Source organism: Neoarius graeffei, chromosome 9, assembly GCF_027579695.1.
Source record: "Neoarius graeffei isolate fNeoGra1 chromosome 9, fNeoGra1.pri, whole genome shotgun sequence".
NCBI lineage: Eukaryota > Metazoa > Chordata > Actinopteri > Siluriformes > Ariidae > Neoarius > Neoarius graeffei.
In genome coordinates, this window is record NC_083577.1 from 78,723,048 (window position 1) to 78,749,983 (window position 26,936).

Sequence of the window (26,936 nt, forward strand, 5' to 3'; positions counted from 1 at the left end):
GCGGTAGGCATGTTGTGTAAATCAAATGGTGCTAACCCTCCAAAAATCCATTTTAATTCCAGCTTGTAATGTGACAAAACAGGACAAACACCAGGGGGGATGAATACTTTTGCAAGACACTGTATGATCTAACCGACACATGTAGTCCAGTAACTGGTTGAAGAATGGCTTGTTCCTGTGCTGTCTGGAGAATTCCTCAGCCATTTCCCTGGACAAAACCATCTCCTTCTGCTGAGAGATGGTGAACCCTGAAACTTGGATCTCCCCCAAGATCTCATCTGTGGAAAAGACATGCAAGGAAAAAAAACAACAACAACACAGATTCAAGATTTATCTGGAGGATGGTCAGAAGTACAAAAATGAGGTAAGCTACAGTCCTGATTGTTCTTTTACACTGAAATATGAGAGGCCTGCATATTGTTTCTAGAACTTCAGTTCCCCAGTAATTTCCTGTCAAGTCGAAGCCTGTAATTACTATTAAAACAATGTCACACTAATCAGAAGCTTCTAATTTTTACTTTGCATTAGCTACAGTTCATTTCCCAATGTACCCAACATCTACAACAACGACAAAAATAATTGTGGTGTGAAGTAGTACTCTGATTTTATGCACTTAAAACCAGACTCTCATACTTTTCTTTCACGAGCTCTGATTTATACGATTTCTTCCCTTTGTATTCTGTCTCATTCTTGCTGATATTCTGAATGACTTATATGTACATATTAATATTATTGCTGCTCATATTATGTTCCCATTTCATTTTTCCTATCTCTTTATTATCTGTTTAAATTCCCTGTGAAGCAGTTTGAGCTGCAGTTTATGTACGAAAAGCGCAATACAATTTGTTATAGTAGGAACAAATTGCATAGTTGAATTAATTGCCTAATCAATAAACCATCAAATTTTGCCATTTCAGTAATTGTGTGGTTTAAAAGATAAAAGAATAAACTACTGTATGTGCAAACAGAAACTATGGACTGCTGATACTAACACCAAACAGAATGAGCAGTTGCAATAAATAACTCTGATTAGGACAGTAACTCTGAGCTCCTCTGAAGTGTTGCGTTTGATTACAGCCAGTGTGGAACTCTGTAGGGAAAAACAAGCTGATCTCCCACTCAGCCGCTTCCACGCAGCTGGTTCACACACTCGCTCTCCCCTGTGAACTGAGCTCGCAGGCTAGAGAAACACACACACACGTCTCTTATTTTAAACAGTATTGATAAAAATCCATGTTGATAATTGGAATTGAATCTGCAATGCACTCTGGGATTACTGGTAAAGATGAAAAAGGGTTGTACTGTATCTATACACACACACACACACACACACAGTATATAGTGTGTATAAATGGGGCGGCACGGTGGTGTAGTGGTTAGCGCTGTCGCCTCACAGCAAGAAGGTCCTGGGTTCGAGCCCCGGGGCCGGCGAGGGCCTTTCTGTGCGGAGTTTGCATGTTCTCCCCGTGTCCGCGTGGGTTTCCTCCGGGTGCTCCGGTTTCCCCCACAGTCCAAAGACATGCAGGTTAGGTTAACTGGTGACTCTAAATTGACCGTAGGTGTGAATGTGAGTGTGAATGGTTGTCTGTGTCTATGTGTCAGCCCTGTGATGACCTGGCGACTTGTCCAGGGTGTACCCCGCCTTTCGCCCGTAGTCAGCTGGGATAGGCTCCAGCTTGCCTGCAACCCTGTAGAAGGATAAAGCGGCTAGAGATAATGAGATGAGATGAGATGATAAAAATCCATGTTGATAATTGGAATTGAATCTGCAATGCACTCTGGGATTACTGGTAAAGATGAAAAAGGGTTGTACTGTATCTATACACACACACACACACAGTATATAGTGCGTATAAATGGGGCGGCACGGTGGTGTAGTGGTTAGCGCTGTCGCCTCACAGCAAGAAGGTCCTGGGTTCGAGCCCCGGGGCCGGCGAGGGCCTTTCTGTGTGGAGTTTGCATGTTCTCCCCGTGTCTGCGTGGGTTTCCTCCGGGTGCTCCGGTTTCCCCCACAGTCCAAAGACATGCAGGTTAGGTTAACTGGTGACTCTAAATTGACCGTAGGTGTGAATGTGAGTGTGAATGGTTGTCTGTGTCTATGTGTCAGCCCTGTGATGACCTGGCGACTTGCCCAGGGTGTACCCCGCCTTTCGCCCGTAGTCAGCTGGGATAGGCTCCAGCTTGCCTACGACCCTGTAGAACAGGATAAAGTGGCTAGAGATAATGAGATGAGATGAGATATATAAAAATAAAATTTAACAGTTATTCCACAAAATCGAGTCGTACTGTACATGAGCTGATAGCTGATGAGGCGCGTAGCACCAAGTCGGCTATAAGCCATGTATGACTAGATTGAGTGGAATAACTGTTTTATTCTATCCACATTCACTGGATTTTGAGAAACAGAACATTTTTATTTTTTGCAAATTCGATAGATAAAAACTTTATACAAAACATCCGACAAAATAATTTCCGCTTACAATGTAAACAAACCGGCGAAATGACAGGACCAATTTGTGAAAAATGCTATAATAAAGATACCTTCTTACCATCAAATACTTTTATTCCATATTTTGTTGTGTTTTTTTTTTTTTTTTTTGGAGTTTTTGCGATTTGGTGGTTCTTCTTCTTCTTTAGGGTTTTTTTTGGTGGTTGGCAAGCCAATTTAAAGGTGCATTACCACCACCGACTGGGCTGGAGTGTGGAACAGGAGATATTGGGAAAACAAAACAAAAAAAACCTATATTCTTTTAGCTATTTCTGTTTCTTTTAAATACTTGATAATTTTTGGGGTTTTGTTTTCGAGTAGAGTTTTTATTTTGTACTCGGTTGGTTCAGCTATATGTGCCGCCATTTTATTTTTCTCTACTCATGGTATATGAGCTGATATCCTAATAGTAGAGTAGCCAATCAGAGTGCGCGATTGCTCATATCCAGTGAACAGTAAATGTGGATAGAATATATATATGTGTGTGAGAGAGAGAGAGAGAGAGAGAGAGAGACCTGCCAAAAACAAAAATTGCACACTAATTTGGTTGAACCGCCTTTAGCTTTGATTACAGCTTGCATTCGCCATGGCATTGTTTTGATAAACTGATGCAATGTCACAACATTTATTTTAGTCCACAGTCATATTGATTTTTCACCAAGATCTTGTGTTGAGGATGGGAGAGTCAAACCACGGCGTAAAGCCTTCTCCAGCACATCCCAAAGATTCTCAATGGGATTAAGGTCGGAACTCTGTGGTGGCCAATTCATGTGTGAAAATGATTCCTCATGCTTCCTGAACCACTCTTTCACAATCTGAGCCCTAATGTTATGCCTGTGCCATCAGGGAAGGAAAAAAAAATCAATTGATGTGATGATAACCTGATGATTCAGTAAATTCAGGTCATCAGCTGACTTCATTTTATTGCCCCGTAACATTGCTGAGCCTCGACTTGACCAACTGAAGCAACCACAGATCATAACACTGCCTCCAGAGGCTTGTACAGTGGACACTGTGTGATGGGTGCATCGCTTCATGCGCTTCCTTTCTGACCCTGACACGCCCATCACTCAGGAAGTGGATAAATCTGGACTCATCAGAGCACATTACTTTTTTCCATTGGTCCAGAGTCCAATCTTTATACTTTCTCGCAAATCGAAACCTTTTCTCCTGATTAGTCTCACTAACAGTTGGTTTTCTTATGGCCACACAGCTGTTTAGTCCCAATCCTGTGAGTTCATGTCACATTGTGAGTGTGGAAATGCTCTGAATTTCACTTTTAAACATAGCCATGAGTTCTACTGTCGATGATTGATTGATTTTTATTTTTTTTTACAATTTGACTTCACCAAGGGGCAGCACGGTGGTGTAGTGGTGAGCACTGTCACCTCACAGCAAGACGGTTCTGGGTTTGAACCCAGTGACCGACGGGGCCTTTCTGTGTGGAGTTTGCATGTTCTCCCCGTGTCCGCATGGGTTTCCTCCGGGTGTTCCGGTTTCCCCCACAGTCCAAAGACATGCAGGTTAGGTTAATTGGTGTGAATGCGAGTGTGAATGGTTGTTTGTCTCCATGTGTCAGCCCTGTGATGACCTGCCGACTGGTCCAGGGTGTACCCCGCCTCTCACCCATAGTCAGCTGGGACAGGCTCCAGCTTGCCCGTGACCCTGCACAGGATAAGCAGTTACGGATAATGGATGGATGGACTTCACCAAGCATTTCAGTGATCTCTGATCATGGTCAGTCAGGATCTTTTTCCAACCACATTTTTTTCCACAAAGTTGACATTTCACCACTATCCTTCCAGGTTTTAATAATGTGTTGGACAGTTCTTAACCCAATTCCAATAATTTCAGTAATCTTCGTTTTCGTTGCTTGATGCAGGCCAATAATGTGACCCTTCTGAAACACAGTCACATCTTTTCCATAAGCATGGGATACGTCTTCCAACATGTCTGTTTAAGAAAAGAGAAGCTACTCACTGCATCAGTTAGGGTTAAAAGAATTGTTGCCAGATGAAACACATTAATCACTGCAGTACTTATCCAATCAAATCAAAGGCTCTTATGTATTTGCTTATTTCAATCCAAATGGCAACTTTTTTTTTGGTTGGGCAGTGTAGTATGTTTAACCAATAACTACAGTATATCAACTGTATAAATGTATCTATAATGGATCTTAAGGCTTTACCCTTATATACTGTACATGCAGTGCATCTTGGGAAACAACCTGAAGTGCATATCAGTAATAAATGTCGACATTTACAAAATTCTGGAGTAGTACCTAAAGTTATTTTCAAGCTACTCTGAAACTGAAGCAAGTTGAAATCTGTTTATAATTTAGAATTTCAAGATGTTAAAGCATGACAGTAAGAAAAGACGAAATAAAATCTTTAAGGAAAATCTCTCTTTTCCTCAAAGAACACAAATCTGTGCCATGTATCTGCTTGTTTCTGCTCTGCAGAAATAACGTCAGTTAGAAGGGTTTTTTTTTTCAACAAGTTGTAAAGTACAACCTTCTGGGTTTTTTTTTCCCCCTGAGGGCATCAAACATGTCTAAATAAATTCTCATAGAGACGGATTAAAAGTCTTCACACGTTTTCTTGTGAGCAGCTTGAAAAGAAACCCCTCACTGAAGCCCTGGCTATCAGAACTGCTTTAATTAAATGAGAGATGATGTCTAATGGCACTAAATGTTCAGTTGGATTTGATAAGAATAAAATGGACATGCACCCACACTGTTTCTCAGATACTTTGATGATGTTTCTCACAGCTACACTATTTATTCTATCTCCACATGTTATAGATCTGGATTTTACTTTTTTAAAATGTCAGTTAAAGTCTTCTTTCAATAGCTCCATTCTGTCGAATAACTCTTCACATCTCACACAGTATTTCTATATATAAATTCTTTAAAGAGAGAGAGAGAGAGAGAGAGAGAGAGACGACTTCAAGTCTGAACAAGCAAGTCACTTGCTTTCATGTATTTTCCACAGATTTTGGTTTCTATCTGTCAGGATTACTGAGAAGTCGTATTCATAGATGTTTAACTTCTTCACAGCTAACACGAGCCAGCTAGATAAAATAAGCCGATTCAATTAAATTTCAGACGGGACTTTTTATTTAATATTGTATTCATCAATCTTCGTAATCTTCACTGCTAACATCAGCCAGCTAGCTAAAATGTGTTAACTTGACAAAATTCCTGAGAAGTCATATTAGTCATTACTGCTAGCACATAGCCTGCTCGTTAACATGAGTTAACCTGACATGATTTCTAGGAAGTCTGATTCATAGATGATTAATGCCATGACTGCTAACACTAGCCAACTAGCTAACGCAAACTGACAATGTCTGAGTGGATTATTAATCATATTTTTTAAAACTAGATAGCATACATAAGCTAACGTGAGAGGCTATGCTTTAGGAAAACACTCTGCGAGCAGTAAAACGATGCATCAGAAACATAGGTCTATTGAGTCCACATATGACATCACTGTAAACCTGGCAGAAAGGCTAGAAACAAGGTTGTAGCAAAGAAATGAAGAAGAAGAAAATCTGCTTCCTCTGAATTGAATTAATTTTGCTTTTAGTATAGTGATAGTTGAACTTTATTTGAATGGCCTTCTGAACATGTGTACGCTGACTAAAGCATACAGAGAACTTTATGCACTATTGCTGGGTTTCAGTCACGTGACTTTTCTTAGCGGTTTTACCGGAAGTGAAATAGCTGGTGGTCTAAACAGCTGCCGTAGTGCAAACAACTCGCGATAACTTATCAGAGAACGCTCGTAATCTAGAAGCCACTGCTGGCTTTAGATATATTCAGAAGATTGCTATGCGCAATGGAATCGACCCCTACAGTCTGGGAAAGAAGGATTTGTCATACGATTTCGAAAACTACCCTTCAGTTCGAGATGTCGGGGAACTCGACTATCTGGTGTTGCAGACTTCCTTCTACACTGCAAAACAGATGAAAGCGTGGAAGAGTATGGAGGCTTATGACTTTTTTGTATGTGGCTGGGTAAAGGACCTCGGGATCAAGTCTCTGCCGAATGAATCCTGTATTGTTTTTGCCCATGCAAGTATGTGTTTTTTTTTTTTTTACAAAAGGTTTTCGTATCTTTACAACAAAGCACTGCAAGTTGAAGTGTAAACAAACAGTTGGCTTGATTCTCACTTGTGTTGGCTCTTATCTCTCAGGTAAATCATTCACAAAGATCATCAGAAACCCCTTTAAAGACCTGGATCTTAGTTAAACAAGACGGAGAAGTGATCATGGTGCACTGTAACTGTACGGCTGGGGAAGAATTTTGTCGTGACCTTCATGCATATGGACTTTGTGAAGAGTAAACAAAGAAACAGCTGGGGGCTTTAGCGCTTCGTGCCGAAAAAAAAAGTACCGTAAAATATGACGCATAGCAAAAGTACTTGGAAAAACACTAAGGACGCAGCTGATTAGGGATATACAAACCTTTCACCAAGTGATCACTGCAAACTCGAGCAGGCTACGACTCAGCTCCCTTTGATTTCAGCGAGAGGTTCAAAAGCTACCTTTCTCGACGTCTTTTTTGTGCAATCCCGTTTGTTCACCCTTTTTTATTAGTTCACGTGGAGCCCTTAATAAACTTTTATCAGTTTCACGGTTTGATCGATTCGAACAACCTAAAACAACACAAGCGTAAGGCGTTTTTCACGCGAGCAATGCACCTTCTCCGTACAAACGCTTTGAGCTTTGGTAGACCACCAGCTAAAGTTTTGAATAACTAATGAGGCGGATGTGACATCACGTGAAACCCAGCAATTCCAGATTTTTCCAAACTCCACATTTATCCACAGAAATTACAGTTTCATTCATTGAATTAAAGCCAATAAACTCAGGTGCTATGTACCAGTTTGGTTGTTCCTGCTTTGCCTGTGTTGGGTCTTTGGGTCCCAACAGGTTTCTCCGGTGCTCCACAGCTCCCTGTTTAGCCAGGACCAGAGCCAGCACAGGGTCACTACACACAACACAATTCATCACCCACTTTATATTACACATGCATACAAATTCACAGAAAATTGTTATATTTTACAATACAGCACTGTTCAATTTTTAGTTTTGATTGGACAACAGGTGTTGATTAATTTTTGTTTCACATAAACAGGTTAGAAAGTGTGTAATTGTTGATATGGTGAAGTTTTCTGTCAGAATACATTTATGTAGTATTTTTGGAAGGAGTCTCCAGTGTCGGTGCTTTATAACAGTCAGAGATAAAACTGTTCCTTTATGTTTTCTGGTGTGCATAAGTCTTCCAGACAGTGGGCTTTGCAGTTTCTTTGGAATTTTTTTCTCTTATTAATTTGAAGATATGAAAAAATATCGGTTGGTAAGGGAATATCTGTTTTTATTCTATCCACATTCACTGGATATGAGCAATCGCACGCTCTGATTGGCTACTCTACTACTAGGATATCAGCTCATATACCGTGAGTAGAGAAAAACAAAATGGCGGAGCGTGTTGCTGAACCAACCGAGGCTGAAATAAAAACTCTACTTGAAAACAAAACCAAAAAAAGCAACAAAATATGAAATAAAAGTATTTGATGGTGAGAACATATATTTTTTTAATTTTTCAATAATTATTATAGCATTTTTCACAAATTGCTACTGTCATTTCGCCAGTTTGTTTACATTGTAAGTGGAAATGATTTTGTCGGACGTTTTGTATAAAGTTTTTATTTATCGAATTTGCAAAAAATAAAAATAAAAAATGCTCTGTTTCTCAAAATCCAGTGAATGTGGATAGAATAAAACAGTTATTCCACTCAATCTCGTTGTACATGGCTTATACCTGACTCAGCTCGATTTTGTGGAATAGCTGTTAAATAGCTGTTACTGCGGTAATATTAACTCTATTATTACTTATCTGCTTGGTCTAGAGACAATGTTAAAGCTGATTCATGTTACAAAAGTTCTGATATTTTGCATGAAATACAAGTTTGATAAAAGAGCTTAGAGTAGTAGAAGAGCAATAGGTTATACTATCACAAGAGTGTGTCTTTGTAAATCCTCCAAAGACGTATGCTACACAACTGTAAAGTGATTACCTGGTCATGTTGGTGAGAAGGGCTTGGAAGTTTTCATCATCTTGGTGTTGACCATCGAATTGGCAGACCTGATCCTCTGTTAGCGTCACCTCCTTCTGCATGGCCACTGTAAATCCTGCGTCATGGATCCTTGCTAGGATCTCATCTGCAAACACAAATTCGGATTGTTATTCCACAAATTTAATTAAAAAAAAAAATTAAAATGTGATCATCATCATCATACTATGACACCAAGGTAAGATCCTGTCGTTTTCTGATTTTTGATTGCTGAGACCAAACAGGTTTGACTGTATGACTGTGTAATTTAGAAATCAAAGTTTCTTTACATTAGAACAAGGTGATATGATGATATATAATACAGTGTGTTGGAAAAGTATTCATCCCCCTTTGTGTTATTCCCGTTTTGTCGCGTTACAAGCTGGAATTAAAATAAATTTTTGGAGGGTTAGTCAATACTTTGTAGAGCCACCTTTTGCTGCATTTACAGCTGCAAGTTTCTTGGGGTATGTCTATTAGCTTAGCACGTCTAAGCACTGGGGTTTTTACCCATTCCTCAAGGCAAAACTGTTCCAACTCCAAGTTAGATGGGTTGCGTTGGTGTCCAGCAATCTTCAGGTTATGCCACAGATTCTCAATTGGATTGAGGTCTTGGCTTTGATTAGGCCATTCCAAGACATTTAAATGTTTCCTTTTAAACCACTCCAGTGTAGCTTTAGCAGTATGTTCAGGGTCATTGTCCTGCTGGAATATGAACCTTCGTCCCAGTCTCAAACCTCTGTCTGACTCAAACAGGTTTTCCTCCAGAATTGCCCTGTATTTAGTGCCATCCATCTTTCCTTCAGTCCTGACCAGCTTTCCTGTCTCTGCAAATGAAAAATGTCCCCACAGCATGATGCTGTCACCACCATGCTTCACTGTAGGAATGGTGTTCTCAGGGTGTTGGGTTTGCACCACACACACAACATTTCCCATGATGGCCAAAAAGATCAATTTTAGTCTCATTTGACCAGAGAATCTTCTTCTATGTGTTTGGGAAGTCTGCCACATGCTATTGGGCAAACTCCAAACGTGTTTTCTTAAGCAATTACTTTTTTCTGGCCACTCTTCCATAAAGCCCCACTCTGTGGAGTGTATTATAATGGTCCTATGGACAGATACTCCCATCTCCACTGTGGATCTTTGCAGCTCCTTCAGTGTTATCTTTGTTGTCTTTGTTGCATGTCTGATTAATGCCCTCCTTGCCCGGTCTGTGAGTTTTGGTGGGCGGCCTTCTCTTGTCAGGTTTGTAGTGGTCCCATATTCTTTCCATTTTGCTATAATGGATTTAATGGTGCTCCGAGGGATATTCAAAGTTTGGGATTTTTTTTTATAACCCAACCCTGATCTATACTTCTCCACAGCTTTGTCTCTGACCTGTTTGGAGGCTCGTTGGTTTTCATGTTGCTTGCTTAGTAGTGTTGCAGAGTCAGGGTCCTTCCAGAACAGGTTGATTTATACAGACATCATATGACAGATCATGTGACACTTTGATTGCACACAGGTGGATCTTAATCAACTAATTATGTGACTTATGAAGTGAATTGGTTGGACCAGCTCTTATTTAGGGGTTTCATATGAAAGGGAGTGAATACCTATGCACACTCCAGATTTCTGTTTTTTCATCTTAATTATTGTTTGTGTCCTAATAAAACAACAATTTTCACCTTTAAAGCTGTAGACATGTTGTGTAAATCAAATGGCGCTAACCCTCCAAAAATCCATTTTAATTCCAGCTTGTAATGCAACAAAACAGGACAAACACCAAGGGGGATGAATACTTTTGCAAGGCACTCTACTGGTGCATTACGCCACAATATGCTCTCAGAGTATCACAGGTATAGCTAGTACTGTTGCTTATAGTATTGACCTAGACCCTACTGCTGCTTAGATGTTAACATGTTTAATTTTCTCCTTTGTCCCATGTGAAATAATTGTTTCTCTTCGGTAGATTGTAAATATCTAAGTTATTTCACAGGTTTTAATTCTCTTTTCCTAGCACTTTTTAGCAAAGCTATATACTCTATGATATTTTTCCATATCATCCACCGACCCAAATGTACTACCAGTATGGTATACATATATCTCCCTATATGTCTCCCTTTCACTCTCTCTACATATTTGTGCCTGTAGGTTGTATATCCATGCAAGCAGACGTGTTTCTGGCAGATGCCTCTGTTTTCTCTGGCTGCGTCAGGCCGAATGAGTGCCAACGTCCTCTCCACAGGCGTCGGTTCCGGTTCTGGAGGTCCAAAGTTGGGGAAGAAGAAGGCCAGCTCCCTACCAGCCTTCTCACTATCACGACTGCTATGAAGAGCATTGAAGAGATCCTCAGCTCCATACTGTGCTCGCAGACTGGGGGAGAAAAAGAGAAAGATGATCAATGAGGGGAACAATATGTGAAATCGAGGGAGAAGAAAAAGATACATGGAGAGAGGGAGAAAGGAAAGGGAACCAAGAGAGAAAGACAGAAATGCAGGGAGGTAGTGAGAAAGTTTTGAGAAATACAATTTTGAGAGGTATAGTTAGACAAAAAAAAAAACCCACACACATCGAACAGAGAAAAAGAGAAAGCATGAGGAAGAGAGAGAAATAAGAAGAACAGATGGTGTGACTGCTGGTTCCCAGCGAGCGCAGAGAGAAGGGGAAGCTGACGATAAGCACAGGATGCATACTGTTATATCTGTTAACACTCATATCTGTGAAAACAATATGGGATCGTCTCACTAAAAGCACACATCTGCTCTTCCTGATCTCGCTCATATTTTGTTCCATAAGATATTTGGAGCGCTTTTATATTATTTATATGACATGTGAATGGATGAGACTGCAGTAATATGGTCCTCACCTCCTCACATTAGGTTTTAAATTGTGCGTAGTCTCTTGTGTAGCCTCTGGCCCTGCTATCCTCAGTTCGTCCTTCATTTTATATAGAAATGTATAAAACCACTGAGGTGCTTATTTTAAATAAGGTGCCATGAATTAATATTTTGAGCTCACAGTAGGTTTCTCAAAATCTTTTTTGTGGCTACTAAATACTTAACTTGTGGCAAGTGTTTTCTTTTAAACTGAGTGAGACGCAGAGAAATTGATTGAATTGGACTATTGTGGCCACAGGAACCTAAGCATGGAGATGACTAATAATATTTCACATGATGGAATAATGCATAAAAGTTTATTTGGCATTGCACTATACTGATGCAAAAATGTGCTCTGTAAATGACAATAAATGCATTGTTTATTGACTTGGAAACAAGATTGATGACCATGGTCTTCCTGAACGCTCCTTATGGACGTCATGCACAGTTCCATCTGATTCAAACTTATCTCGGATGCGAGCAATGGTGCGTTGCATTGGTGGATCGTTGTGAAAATGTCTTCTAAATTGTCTTTGCACTTCCATGATGTGTTCATGCTTCCAGTAGCACTTTATGATAAATTTTCTTTCTTCAAAGCTTAGCCATACATCTGCCATTATTAGGGTTAATTTGATTTGAAAAGAAATGAAAAATCCAATGAGTTATGAGGAGTCAAAATGTGAGTACATTTTCTGGGACACCCTGTGTGTGTGTGTGTGTGTGTGTGTATATATATATATATATATATATATATATATTAGTGCTGTCAAGCGATTAAAATATTTAATCGCGATTAATGTCGCGACTGTCATAGTTAACTCACAATTAATCGCAATTTAATCGCACATTTTTGTCACATGAAAAACCATTGTAATTCTCTTATCAGCATAAAGTGAATGGGCTTGCTTTGTACCAATTTTTTTTTATTTTTATTGCAGAGCATAACACGTCTTGTCACAGCCACTGACATCCATAACTTCCATATTAGATGAGAAAACCAAGGGATGAAAAATAAAGTGCATATCACTGTGAAAATCAAAAAATGTTTTATTTTACTCTTCATTAGTTTCTTTTGAAGAGAAGTATTTGCCATAAAAGAAGAAAAAAACAGATAACAAAAATAAAAACATTCATCATACGTTCAAAAACGTTCATCATAGTGTGGCACTGTATTCTCTAATTCTCACTGCTTATAACTCTACACCTACCCGGTGGAGATGAGCTGGGAAACTGAAGACTGAAGGAACAGTATTGAAAAGTATTTTTCCAGTCTCACCTGTGAAAGGTAATCCCATGTGATCTCGTGTGGACGGTAAACCTGTTGGTACAGTTAAACGCAGCACATGAATGAGGCATCTTTATTCTCGGCTACTGTCTAGACACTATACCAGAGACGGTTGAAGAATCTCCACTTTGCCCCATCCAATATGGCGGCAAGGATGTTTATATGTCTATGCCTTTCTCCATCACTCACATGTACTCTTATTGAAGCAGCGCGCGACAAGCCTCAACAGGAACTACGGGTGACTCGCAGGGCCAAATTAGAATTTGCGTTAACGGCACTATTTTTTAAAATCGCGTTAAATTGAGATTGCGTTAATGCATTATTATCGCGCTAACTTTGACAGCTCTCATCTCATCTCATTATCTCTAGCCGCTTTATCCTGTTCTACAGGGTCGCAGGCAAGCTGGAGCCTATCCCAGCTGACTACGGGCGAAAGGCGGGGTACACCCTGGACAAGTCGCCAGGTCATCACAGGGCTGACACATAGACCCAGACAACCATTCACACTCACATTCACACCTACGGTCAATTTAGTGTCACCAGTTAACCTAACCTGCATGTCTTTGGACTGTGGGGGAAACCGGAGCACCCGGAGGAAACCCACGCGGACACGGGGAGAACATGCAAACTCTGCACAGAAGGGCCCTCGCTGGCCACGGGGCTCGAACCCGGACCTTCTTGCTGTGAGGCGACAGCACTAATATATATATATATATATATATATATATATATATATATATATATATATCAGGGATGAGAGTTTTCCGCTTTTTGGCGGATTTCCACTTTTTCTGAGCAAAAATCGATATTATGCCAAATCCGTTGAGATTTTTTTTTTCATTGAGGGGGGTTGGGGTATGTTCCTTCGTGATACTCAAGCGTACGATGATGTTACATGTTTACAGTTTCGCCATCTTTAGTCTAGCTAAGTCTCGCGGTAGAATACGTGTTTTCTACAATGTAATTGGCCAAAACATCGCTGGCGAGAGCATGATAGCCAATCATAACAGTTCTTACAAGAGTGTGGGAGAGAACAAAAGCCAATCATAACAGTTCTTACAAAAGTACCCGCATCGTTCTATTTTATCGAAACTTGCACATGTTCATCGTCGCTGCGCTTCAAAAATACGTTTCTCTTTCGTATCGGCTTTTTTACTCAAAACGGCGAATACAATTGACAAGCGAGACGAAGCGAAGGTACGTGAAATCGATGCTGGTATAGAAAACAGAGAGACAAGCTGACAAGCTTTTGTCTTTGGCTAAAAAGCTGAAGAAGTCGAAAAGATTAAATGAAAATGAGAAGTGACTGTGAACTATAAATAATTGTATAAAGTGTACATAGACATTATCCCATAAACTTAGCATTCGTTTGATTTAATACATTGAACATGTATATGATGGTCAGTAAATCTGAATTAATGCTGACAGTTTTGAAAACTTAAATATTTCAAAAGACTTTTTGAAATCATATGCAATTAATGAGGACATAGGGCGACTGACCTTTTCTCCCTAAGAAATTTTATTTAATATATGAACATTTTGATAATTAATAAAACTTGCGTTTAATGTGAATTTAGTTTGTCATTTTTGTTGATCATAAATTATAACCATACCCTTGAATGTAGAATGTGATTTTATTTTGAATTCAAACAATACTCCTATTGATTTGAAACATATTTTCATGTAAATATATAAAAAAGACAACAGATTTTTTTATCTACTACAGCTCAGATTGCGGGCGGCACGGTGGTGTAGTGGTTAGCGCTGTCGCCTCACAGCAAGAAGGTCCTGGGTTCGAGCCCCGGGTCCGGCGAGGGCCTTTCTGTGTGGAGTTTGCATGTTCTCCCCGTGTCCGCGTGGGTTTCCTCCGGGTGCTCCGGTTTCCCCCACAGTCCAAAGACATGCAGGTTAGGTTAACTGGTGACTCTAAATTGACCATAGGTGTGAATGTGAGTGTGAATGATTGTCTGTGTCTATGTGTCAGCCCTGTGATGACCTGGCGACTTGTCCAGGGTGTACCCCGCCTTTCGCCCGTAGTCAGCTGGGATAGGCTCCAGCTTGCCTGCGACCCTGTAGAAGGATAAAGCGGCTAGAGATAATGAGATGAGATGAGATGAGCTCAGATTGCAGGAAAAGTGGTTTGTAAGGCCTTATTTTTCAAAATTTTCCTGGGGGGGGGGGTATCCCTCCCAGACCCCTGGCTTCGGGCGCCATCTTGTTTTCTGATTTTTTGGTGACCACCCACTCTCATCCCTGATATATATATATATATATATATATATATATATATATATATATATATATATACGGTTTCCCCCACAGTCCAAAGATATGCAGGTTAGGTTAACTAGTGACTCTAAATTGACCGTAGGTGTGAATGTGAGTGTGAATGGTTGTCTGTGTCTATGTGTCAGCCCTGTGATGACCTGGCGACTTGTCCAGGGTGTACCCCGCCTTTCGCCCGTAGTCAGCTGGGATAGGCTCCAGCTTGCCTGCGACCCTGCACAGGATAAAGCGGTTAATGGATGGATAGTGACCCTCCTCTTCTAACATCAGGTTTTTTGTTTTTTTGTCTCCACTTAGGACCCCACAACCCTAAGATCCCTCAATATTCATACTCGTATAACAATAAGCATTTATAGAATGCTTTTTTTATATAAAAAAGTGCTGTATAATTAAGTCATTAAAATTAATGATAAAAAGTAATGTCATAGAATGTACAAGGATAAAATAAAAGATGAAAATATATGCACAACACTAAGCGTAAGGAGATGAGAAACTACACAAATACAAAATGAAATGAAATAAATAAAACAGGATAAAATAAATGGAATAATACTCTGCCTGACAAAATGTGTCTTTGTACAATCTGCATTATTTAATAAGTAAAAACAACAACAGTGTATCATAATACAACCAAGCATTGTATTTTATTATTATTATTTGATTATTATTTATACAATTAAGATTTTACACCAGAATGGACTGCTAGTTGAGAAAGACTTAAGTATTTCATGATAACTTTTTCATAATCTACACTACCGTTCAAAAGTTTGGGGTCACCCAGACAATTTTGTGTTTTCCATGAAAAGTCACACTTTTATTTCCCACCATAAGTTGTAAAATGAATAGAAAATATAGTCAAGACATTTTTCTGGCCATTTTGAGCATTTAATCGACCCCACAAATGTGATGCTCCAGAAACTCAATCTGCTCAAAGGAAGGTCAGTTTTATAGCTTCTCTAAAGAGCTCAACTGTTTTCAGCTGTGCTAACATGATTGTACAAGGGTTTTCTAATCATCCATTAGCCTTCTGAGGCAATGAGCAAACACATTGTACCATTAGAACACTGGAGTGAGAGTTGCTGGAAATGGGCCTCTATACACCTATGGAGATATTGCACCAAAAACCAGACATTTGCAGCTAGAATAGTCATTTACCACATTAGCGATGTATAGAGTGGATTTCTGATTAGTTTAAAGTGATCTTCATTGAAAAGAACAGTGCTTTTCTTTCAAAAATAAGGACATTTCAAAGTGACCCCAGGCTTTTGAACGGTAGTGTATATGATGAGACTGATTTGAAGTCTAACTCTCTGGATGCTCTCTCTTGGCCTCTTCTACACCTGCTGCTCCCAGGAATGCCTGCCAGGCTGAGATGACATCATCAGTATCCTCAGGATTAGAAATGACCAGAACATGGGTGGGGCCACTGGACATGAAGTGGATCAGCTCCTGAAAGTACGGCTGGGAACACACACATACAAAACATGAAGCATGCACATTACTAATCTACGTCAAAGACAACCCGAGGCTCAATTCCATGCTGTTTGGTGGTTCTGCAGAGTAAGCAAAAGTAGGAACATGTACATTGTCAGCAGCTCTATTCTTAGTCTTCTACATAGTATACCTCCAGAAAGAACAATAATCGCAGGGATATAGTGAATGTCGCCATTTCGCAGTACAAAGAATATATGTCATTTATTCTGTATAACAAACACAACTATCCAAATGAGCCTGTATGAGCTCTGTGGGACCTTCAGTAACTGTGGGGGAAAAAAAAAATATTCATATGATATCAAAGCACTCATCCAGAAAAGCTGAATGGGCATATGAGAGGGTGATAAGACAGCCAGATAACTGCACCCTTGTGTAATATGCATAATAGATTACACCACCTCTGCTGCTTTGTGCTGATAAAATTTCTGAGCCTTGACTCACTCAGTGTGCGTGCCTCATGAGCCAGGATCTCAAAGCCTGCATCCTGAATCTGAGCTAAAAAAAAAAAAAAGATGATTATTATTATTAATAATATTGCAGGAATTGTGATCATTATGCAGACTCAAATACTCAGGGGCCTTCAAGGGTTTTATTTCTCTTAATCCATGGCAAGTTTTCAATGTTAAGCATTTTCATTTCTTAAATTATGACACACACATTTTATCTTGGGTGGCATGGTGGTGTAGTGGTTAGCACTATCGCCTCACAGCAAGAAGGTCCGGGTTCGAGCCCCGTGGCCGGTGAGGGCCTTTCTGTGCGGAGTTTGCATGTTCTCCCCGTGTCCGCGTGGGTTTCCTCCGGGTGCTCCGGTTTCCCCCACAGTCCAAAGACATGCAGGTTAGGTTAACTGGTGACTCTAAATTGACCGTAGGTGTGAATGTGAGTGTGAATGGTTGTCTGTGTCTATGTGTCAGCCCTGTGATGACCTGGCGACTTGTCCAGGGTGTACCCCGCCTTTCGCCCGTAGTCAGCTGGGATAGGCTCCAGCTTGCCTGCGACCCTGTAGAACAGGATAAAGCGGCTAGAGATCATGAGATGAGATATTTTATCCTTTCATAGTTGCATTCGATGACGTGGAACGTCCACAAGTAAGTTAGTTCCTGTTATTAATCTCGTTAAAGCTGATATAAACAGTTCCTTCACCAGCATTTGAGAAATGGCAAAGCCACCTGTCTGTTGTTGGAAAATTGAAAGGAACAGCATTAATCAAGTTAAGTCAGTTTATTTGTACAGCACTTTTAAAAATAGACATTGCAATAGACAAAGCAGCTTTACAGAAAAATAAAGACTTTAAACGTATGAACTCATAATTTTATCCCTAAGAAATGTATTTATCCCTAATGAGCAAGCCTGTGGTGATGGTGGCAAGGAAAAACTCCCTGAGATGACATGAGGAAGAAACCTTAAGAGGAACCAGACTCAAAAGGGAACCCATCCTCATCTGGGTGAGAACAGATAGACATCAACTCTGACTGTTACAAAGCACCAATACTGGAGACTCCTTCCAAAAATCTTCAATCAAGATCTCCTCACATAAATAAATAAATAGATAAATAGGGGTGGCTTGGTGGTGTAGTGGTTAACACTGTCACCTCACAGCAAGAAGGTTCTGGGTTCAAGCTCAGCAGCCGATGGGGGCCTTTCTGTGTGGAGTTTGCATGTTCTCCCCGTGTCCGCGTGGATTTCCTCCGGGTGCTCCGGTTTCCCCCACAGTCCAAAGACATGCAGGTTAGGCTAATTGGTGACTCTAAATTGACCGTAGGTGTGAATGTGAGTGTGAATGGTTGTTTGTCTCTTTGTGTCCGCCCTGCAATAACCTGGCGACTTGTCCAGGGTGTACCCCGCCTCTCGCCCATAGTCAGCTGGGATAGGCTCCAGCTTGCCCACGACCCTGCACAGGATATGCGGCTACAGATAATGGATGGATAGATAAATAAATAAATAATCACCACATCAACAATTACATTTTTTAGAACATTAGAACAAGTGCTGCAATAATATACTGTATAAACTTGTGTTTTACCTGGCAGCTAGCACTAACATCAGAGCTGCTGTGATAGAAAATTAATCAACACTTTCCCACCAGCAGATTGAAGAATCCAGTTGTACAAAATGGAGTATAAAATGCTGTATTATACTGAGCATGTACCTTCATAATGATCTCATCTGTCTTCCCATGTGCAACAACATCTGGCTTTATGATTCCCATGGTGTAAGACCTGTTAGCATGCACTAAACGTCTTCAGAATCTTCATCAACTTCTGCCTCCTCTTCCACATTTTCTTCATCAATCAATCCAGGATCCTTCACCTGAGACAATATATAAAAAATAATAATTAAACAAATTGTAAATGTTTTCAACCTAATTGGACGTGAAAGATGTAAACTGTTTGACATTTCAAGTTTTATATTATATTTGATTGTAACTATATAGTAATGCTGTAAAGTGAAAGTGCTGGTTCCCTGCTGTCCACCAGGCACCCAGCAGAGTCGCACCATAATAAATGTCATGGTGGTGTTTCTGGCACATGGCATGCGGTGTTAAATAAATAAATATGTATTCGTAACTGCGATGTGTGTGTCATTATTGGTCTCACTGTCACAAGACACTGCAGCAATTTATTGACATGAAATACACTTCACTACTGTAGTGCATATGCACTACAGTACAAACTACTTCAAATGTACAATCAGATCCATGTAACAAAGCAAATTTTAATCCCAAACTAGCAAAGATTAATTGCAAATTCTTCCCTCTGAAAGAACCAATTCGAAAGATTTAGGGCTACAAATGTGCGTTTTACACTACATACCTGCAAATAACTTACTTTTTTTTTTCGGTCACAAATACAGGGTGGGCCATAAGTTTCCATACACAGTGGAAATTAACACTTTTATGAAAAACTGATTTTACTCATTCAGAATGCCACTCTTGGTGCACATGCATTATGCATCTGGCGTTATCAGTGGTGAACTGTTACTATTAGAGCTGGGACTTCAGCTCAGCCAAAACTTAGCCAGACACCAAAACAGCAACAGGGCAAAGGATTTTGCAAGGGATTAGCAGCAGGCTGCCAGGTCACTCCGTTGTGTGTGGTTGTCGATGTTGATTTTAAAAGAAACTAAGTAAATTACACAGGGAAATGAATACTTCAGTCTGAGTGAAAAATACTGTGGCGAGCGTGCGGTATGGAAGAAGAGTCTGGAGACAGAAATCTTAGTTGCTCGGTCGTTAGCCCATGCTACTTGCTCTCGATAGCACTGGCTTGACCGCTTTATTAACTTTCGCTAACACTACTGATGAACACTACACCGGCTGGAAGGTGACTTCACTACTGCACTGATGGCACCGACTTGTGGTTAAGCTCGCGTTCGAAAAGGCTGAGGGCGATAAATGTTTGGTCCCTCCCACTATAAATCAAAATCTGATTGGTTAACTCATTTGTCACTTCCTACATAAACATACACTGCCATGGCCTTCTGTCCCAACGATGAAGTCCTAACCAATGAGTGAGCCAGCTCTAAACTCTTCTCAGCCAAGAGACAACAATCTCATTGGATAACTCGATTTTAATGTTTTCAGGACAGTGACCCTTTCATTTCTGAAGCAAATTTGATAGAAAATGAGGCCAAATTAGAAAAGAATACTTATAATGAAATTATGAAAGAATGAAAGCAATTAAATATAACATTTGAAATGCTGAGATGTTTGGGCCTTCTCTGAAGGCTGAGAAGGCCGTGATGGTTCCCTTCTGGGCGTTATGCTTGAAATGGCATTTTGAACATGTGTCTGTAGAAGATTTATATCTCAAGTCTTTTCCTGCTACACCATGGATTTCAAGTGCCCCCAAAGGTAAAAATCAAGGGGGTGACATCTGATTTCAGTTTGTTCTTCTCTTAACAAATGCATCCTTCAAGTTTATCTGAAAAAGTAAAATAAACAGGTTCCTCCTATGTTTGGAAACTTATGGCCCACCCTGTACATGCACGATACATTGGGATTATTTTACTTCATACTGTATATACCAAGTTTTTAGAAAGCTAGGGTCAACCACAGGGGCGCAGATAGGATTTTTGAACTGGGGGGGGACTGAGCTGTCAGCAAATGATTCCATTTTGTGTATATATATATATATATATATATACACACACACTACCGTTCAAAAGTTTGGGGTCACTTTGAAATGTCCTTATTTTTGAAAGAAAAGCACTGTTCTTTTCAATGAAGATCACTTTAAACTAATCAGAAATCCACTCTATACATTGCTAATGTGGTAAATGACTATTCTAGCTGCAAATGTCTGGTTTTTGGTGCAATATCTCCATAGGTGTATAGAGGCCCATTTCCAGCAACTCTCACTCCAGTGTTCTAATGGTACAATGTGTTTGCTCATTGCCTCAGAAGGCTAATGGATGATTAGAAAACCCTTGTACAATCATGTTAGCACAGCTGAAAACAGTTGAGCTCTTTAGAGAAGCTATAAAACTGACCTTCCTTTGAGCAGATTGAGTTTCTGGAGCATCACATTTGTGGGGTCGATTAAATGCTCAAAATGGCCAGAAAAATGTCTTGACTATATTTTCTATTCATTTTACAACTCATGGTGGTAAATAAAAGTGTGACTTTTCATGGAAAACACAAAATTGTCTGGGTGACCCCAAACTTTTGAACGGTAGTGTGTATACATGTTATTTCACCTCCCTCACTGCCATCGCCAGGAACTACCTGCAGGCCAGGACAATGATAACATTTTAACATAGCCTATGGAAATCCAAAGTTTACACATTATCATCACGCACAGAAATTGCAAAACTAGTTTTAAAACCGCTAAGTTCCAACTGTTAACCATAGCGAGAGGCTGGGCTACGCGTGTGTGTGTATAAAGTGTAAACCAGTGCATCCTGACTTTCTAACTATGCCTGTGTGTTGCGTGAGCGTCAGTCAGTCAACAACTCTTCGCAAAGTTTCCTTATGAAACAATATGCTCGCTGAAATTATGGCAGGGAACGCCAGATTAAACATTAAAACTGCCTTCTGAGCACTGTATCTACAGGCTGCCACCGAAAGAAGGAGGCTACCAGAAAGGCATCTCTACTCCGTACGATTTTACTTTCACTACGACATTACTTTGAACAGACTATCAAAAAATTGCAAGGTGATATGATAAAGTAAGGCACAGTTTACTTACAGTCTTTTTTTTTTTTTTTTAAACGATGCAATCGTTTTCTGCCTTTTGGCACCCTTCATCATGCCATGTTGGGGTCCTGAACTAGGAGGCGCTGTCCCCGATATGCCTGTCAAACTTGTAACCATAGCAACCAAGCTCGAGCTCGCAACCTGTGCAGTCTGCGCAGTTGCAACTATGTCTGTACTGCTGTGCACCTCAATAAACCGAATGGTAATTAGTCTTTTGATTTTTCCGTGAGGTTTGCCTTATGCAAAGAAATAAGACAGCATAGACGTTTTTTCCTCCCTATAAGTGGGGGGGACCGAACGAGGTGAATTTAAATCTGGGTGGGATGAATCCCCCCCGTCCCCCCCTCTATCTGAGCCCGTGGTCAACCATGATATATTATAAGACAATACTTTTGAACGAAAGAGGTTTAAAGGACTTGCTCAGGGGTCCAACAGTGGCAGCTTAACAGGGTTGAGATTTTGAACTAACAGCTTTTTGATCAATAGCCTAGAACATTAGAAGTCAAAAGGTTTTCTGTGCACTTTCTCGCAAATCGAAACCTTTTCTCCTGATTAGTCTCACTAACAGGTGGTTTTCTTATGGCCACACAGCTGTTTAGTCCCAATCCTGTGAGTTCATGTCACATTGTGAGTGTGGAAATGCTCTGAATTTCACTTTTAAACATAGCCGTGAGTTCTACTGTCGATGATTTATTTATTTATTTTTACAATTTGACTTCACCAAGGGGCAGCACGGTGGTGTAGTGGTGAGCACTTTCGCCTCACAGCAAGACGGTTCTGGGTTTGAACCCAGCAACCGACAGGGGCCTTTCTGTGTGGAGTTTGCATGTTCTCCCCGTGTCTGTGTGGGTTTCCTCCGGGTGCTCTGGTTTCTCCCAAAGACATGCAGGTTAGGATAATTGGTGGCTCTAAATTGACCGTAGGTGTGAATGTGAAGGTGTGTGAATGGTTGTTTGTCTCTATGTATCAGCCCTGCGATGACCTGGCGACTTGCCCAGGGTGTACCCCGCCTCTTGCACATAGTCAGCTGGGATAGGCTCCAGCTTGCCCATGACCCTGTACAGGATAAGCGGTTATGGATAATGTATGGATGATTGAAGTATTGTGGAGCTCACCGTAATTCGCTTAACACCCTGCTCAAGCACCTTTTTCTCTTTCTCCAGTTCCTCCAATATCATCTTCTGCATGAGAGGAGGATTCGTCCCTCGCACTACAGCCACAAGCTCCCCACCCTGCACACACACGAACAGAAAAAAGCAGCTTCCACTGGTCACATGTAGTACAAAAACCATCAGCCTTGTTTATTTAAATGAATGAAGTGTGTGATGATATTTAAATTGTTTAACATGATTTATACTGGGCGGCATGGTGGTGTACTGGTTAGCGCTGTCGCCTCACAGCAAGAAGGTCCGGGTTCGAGCCCCGTGGCCGGCGAGGGCCTTTCTGTGCGGAGTTTGCATGTTCTCCCCATGTCCGTGTGGGTTTCCCCCACAGTCCAAAGACATGCAGGTTAGGTTAACTGGTGACTCTAAATTGACCGTAGGTGTGAATGTGAGTGTGAATGGTTGTCTGTGTCTATGTGTCAGCCCTGTGATGACCTGGCGACTTGTCCAGGGTGTACCCCGCCTTTCGCCCGTAGTCAGCTGGGATAGGTTCCAGCTTGCCTGTGACCCTGTAGAACAGGATAAAGCGGCTAGAGATAATGAGATGAGATGAGATAATTTATACTCCCCTTGGCTAAGGACTATCAGTGTTTTTTTTCGTGTGTGTATAAAGTATAAGCAAAGACTAATGCAGGTCTCTTCTTACAGTGTCATGTAGGAGTAAGTCACAGAGACTGGACTGTGAAATATGAAAAACTTTCCAACATTTATCCACAGAACTAGTGAATAATGAAGGACTGAAAATCTTTCTTCATTGACTTACAGCAAAGAACAAGAACGTGGGTTCACAATTTCCTCTGTACTTCTCTAGTGCTTCAATGCTGTCAGCTTCTGCCTTGGGAGTTAAAAAGGCACATAAATCTAAATTTTGCACACAATAATGGCCAACTCATAGCAGAAATAGTGAGGGATGTGATTTTCATCTGATCCTAGACCAGCACTCTTGTTCTCACATTCTCAGATTCATGCCTAAAGGCTAGCTTACCGTGGCAAAATGCAGCAGGTCACCTCCCAACTCATTTTTCATTCTTCTGAACAGGAAGAGGATGGCACAACATGGTCCACTCCACTCCTGGAACACGTCTACCACTGATAGACCAGAGAGACATAGAGAATACAATACAACATAATGAACAGAAGGAATTATGCGATCCGGCTTTACAGCATGTCCCAGAAGGGCTAAAATAAAATTTAATAATATTCTGAAAATATAATAACTTATACCTGGGGTCCTCAAAGTGTTTTTTTTTGTTTCATTTGTTTCTTTACTTTTCTTTTTTTTCATTTGTTACAGGAGATCACAGTCTACCATTATCAATTATTATATTGTATGTATTATTGAATTCTTATAGTTATTAGCCTGTTTGACTGGTCACTTCAATTGAATTGCTTTAATCCAAACATCAATAACTCAAAAATAAGTTAGTCTATAAAGAACTGGGGGTGGCACGGTGGTTAGCACTGTCACCTCACAGCAAGAAGGTTCTGGGTTCGAGCCCCGTGGCCGGCGAGGGCCTTTCTGTGTGGAGTTTGCATGTTCTCCCCGTGTCTGCGTGGGTTTCTTCCGGGTGCTCCGTTTTCCCCCACAGTCCAAAGACATGCAGGTTAGGTTAACTGGTGACTCTAAATTGACCGTAGGTGTGAATGTGAGTGTGAATGGTTGTTTGTCTCTATGTGTCAGTCCTACGATGATCTGGCAACTGGTCCAGGGTGTACCCCGCCTCTCACCCATAGTCAGCTGGGATAGGCTCCAGCTTGCCTGTGACCCTGCACAGGATGATGGATGGATAGTGAATATTTGGATATTCTAAGATATGACTTGGCAGCGGTATGCACTCTACTGAGTGCCCTTCTAGTTAAATGATTGAATTATGTATTTAAGAAAAAAAGAAAGAAAAGAAAGGGGGGTCTGAGTTACAGGGCTCCCTGGCACAGTGTTTGAGTACTCCTGATCTACAGTGTCTTGCAAAAGTATTCATCCCCCTTGGTGTTTGTCCTGTTTTGTCGCATTACAAGCTGGAATTAAAATGGATTTTTGGAGGGTTAGCGCCATTTGATTTACACAACATGCTTAGAACTTTAAATGTGCAAATTGTTGTTTTATTGTGACACAAACAATAATTAAGATGAAAAAACAGAAATCTGGAGTGTGCATAGGTATTCACCCCCTTTCATATGAAATCCCTAAATAAGAGCTGGTCCAACCAATTCACTTCATAACTCACATAATTAGTTGATTAAGATCCACTTGTGTGCAATTAAAGTGTCACATGATCTGTCATATGATGTCTGTATAAATCAACCTGTTCTGGAAGGACCCTGACTCTGCAACACTACTAAGCAAGCAACATGAAGACCAAGGAGCCTCCAAACAGGTCAGAGACAAAGTTGTGGAGAAGTATGGATCAGGGTTGGGTTATAAAAAATATCCCAAACTTTGAATATCCCACGGAGCACCATTAAATCCATTATAGCAAAATGGAAAGAATATCGCACTACTACAAACCTGACAAGAGAAGGCCGCCCACCAAAACTCACAGACCGGGCAAGGAGGGCATTAATCAGAGATGCAACAAAGACACCAAAGATAACACTGAAGGAGCTGCAAAGATCCACAGCAGAGATGGGAGTATCTGTCCATAGGACCACTTTAAGCCATACACTCCACAGAGCAGGGCTTTATGGAAGAGTGGCCAGAAAAAAGCCACTGCTTCAGAAAACATGTTTGGAGTTTGCCCAACAGCGTGTGGCAGACTCCCCAAACACACGGAAGAATGGTCAAATGAGACTAAAATTGATCTTTTTGGCCATCATGGGAAATGCCATGTGTGGCACAAACCCAACACCCTGAGAACACCATTCTTACAGTGAAGCATGGTGGTAGCAGCATCATGCTGTGGGGATATTTTTCATCTGCAAGGACAGGAAAGCTGGTCAGGACTGAAGGAAAGATGGATACAGGGCAATTCTGGAGGAAAACCTGTTTGAGTCGGCCAGAGGTTTGAGACTGTGACGAAGATTCACGTTCCAGCAGGACAATAACCCTAAACATACTGCTAAAGCTACACTGGAGTGGTTTAAAGGGAAACATTTAAATGTCTTGGAATGGCCTAATCAAAGCCCAGACTTCAATCCAATTGAGAATCTGTGGCATAACTTGAAGATTGCTGCACACCAACGCAACCCATCTAACTTGAAGGAGTCGGAGCAGTTTTGCCTTGAGGAATGGGCAAAAATCCCAGTGTTTAGATGTGCTAAGCAAACAGAGACATACCCCGAAGAGACTTACAGTTGTAATTGCAGCAAAAGGTGGCTCTACAGAAGATTGACTTGGGGGGGGGGGATACCTATGCACAGTCCAGATTTGGTTTTTTTTTCATCTTAATTATTGTTCGTGTCACAATAAAACAATTTGCAACTTTAAAGTGGTAGGCATGTGGTGTAAATCAAATGGTGCTAAGCCTCCAGAAACCCATTTTAATTCCAGCTTGTAATGCGACAAAACAGGACAAGACACTGTATACAATTTATAATTCACTCCAATCAAGGAGCACAAAGTGCTTCACCAGACATATCAGAGAGAGAGACAGAATCAGAATCAGAATCTCTCTCTGACATGTCTGGTAAAGATCTGAGTCAGAATCTGATTCTCTCTCTCTGTGGTAAAGCACTTTGTGCTCCTTGATTATAACCATGAGCTTTCCCTTTGGCACAGTGCTTTGGAAAACCATTTTGTTTAAGACATCTTGGTTCTGCAACATCTTGTCCCCTCCCCGGGGTCCTCTCACCTGTTAACCCTTGCGTGCCCATCATCTCGGCCCATTGCTCGTCTGTAGTGATGGACACCTGAGATTAGAAAGTAAATTTCAAAGCTATGAAAAGGAGTAAAAATATAAATACAGAGCCTCAGTGTTCCGTTATGTTACCTGTAAGCTAATTTCCTTTCTTCCAGCCATAAAAATTTCACTGATGTGGTGAAATCAGTGATCAATAATTGTAGCTACTATGTTTACAAAACTTTGGCTCCTATTGTTTGGCGTCC

At 40.7% G+C, this 26,936-nt stretch overlaps 1 protein-coding gene across 1 annotated transcript; it reads right to left on the minus strand.

Moving 5' to 3' along the window:
- nme9 (NME/NM23 family member 9) lies at positions 1 to 26,850 on the minus strand. Its single transcript, XM_060930338.1, is given in 17 exon segments — positions 1 to 273; positions 1,037 to 1,093; positions 1,095 to 1,122; positions 1,124 to 1,180; positions 7,378 to 7,485; positions 8,576 to 8,720; positions 10,785 to 10,966; positions 16,332 to 16,501; positions 16,933 to 16,970; positions 16,973 to 17,024; positions 18,684 to 18,769; positions 18,772 to 18,844; positions 22,847 to 22,963; positions 23,658 to 23,729; positions 23,880 to 23,983; positions 26,683 to 26,740; positions 26,821 to 26,850. Coding segments are annotated over 17 exon segments (1,629 nt in total). The 3' UTR covers positions 1 to 21.
- Between the last annotated feature and the right edge of the window lie 86 nt (positions 26,851 to 26,936).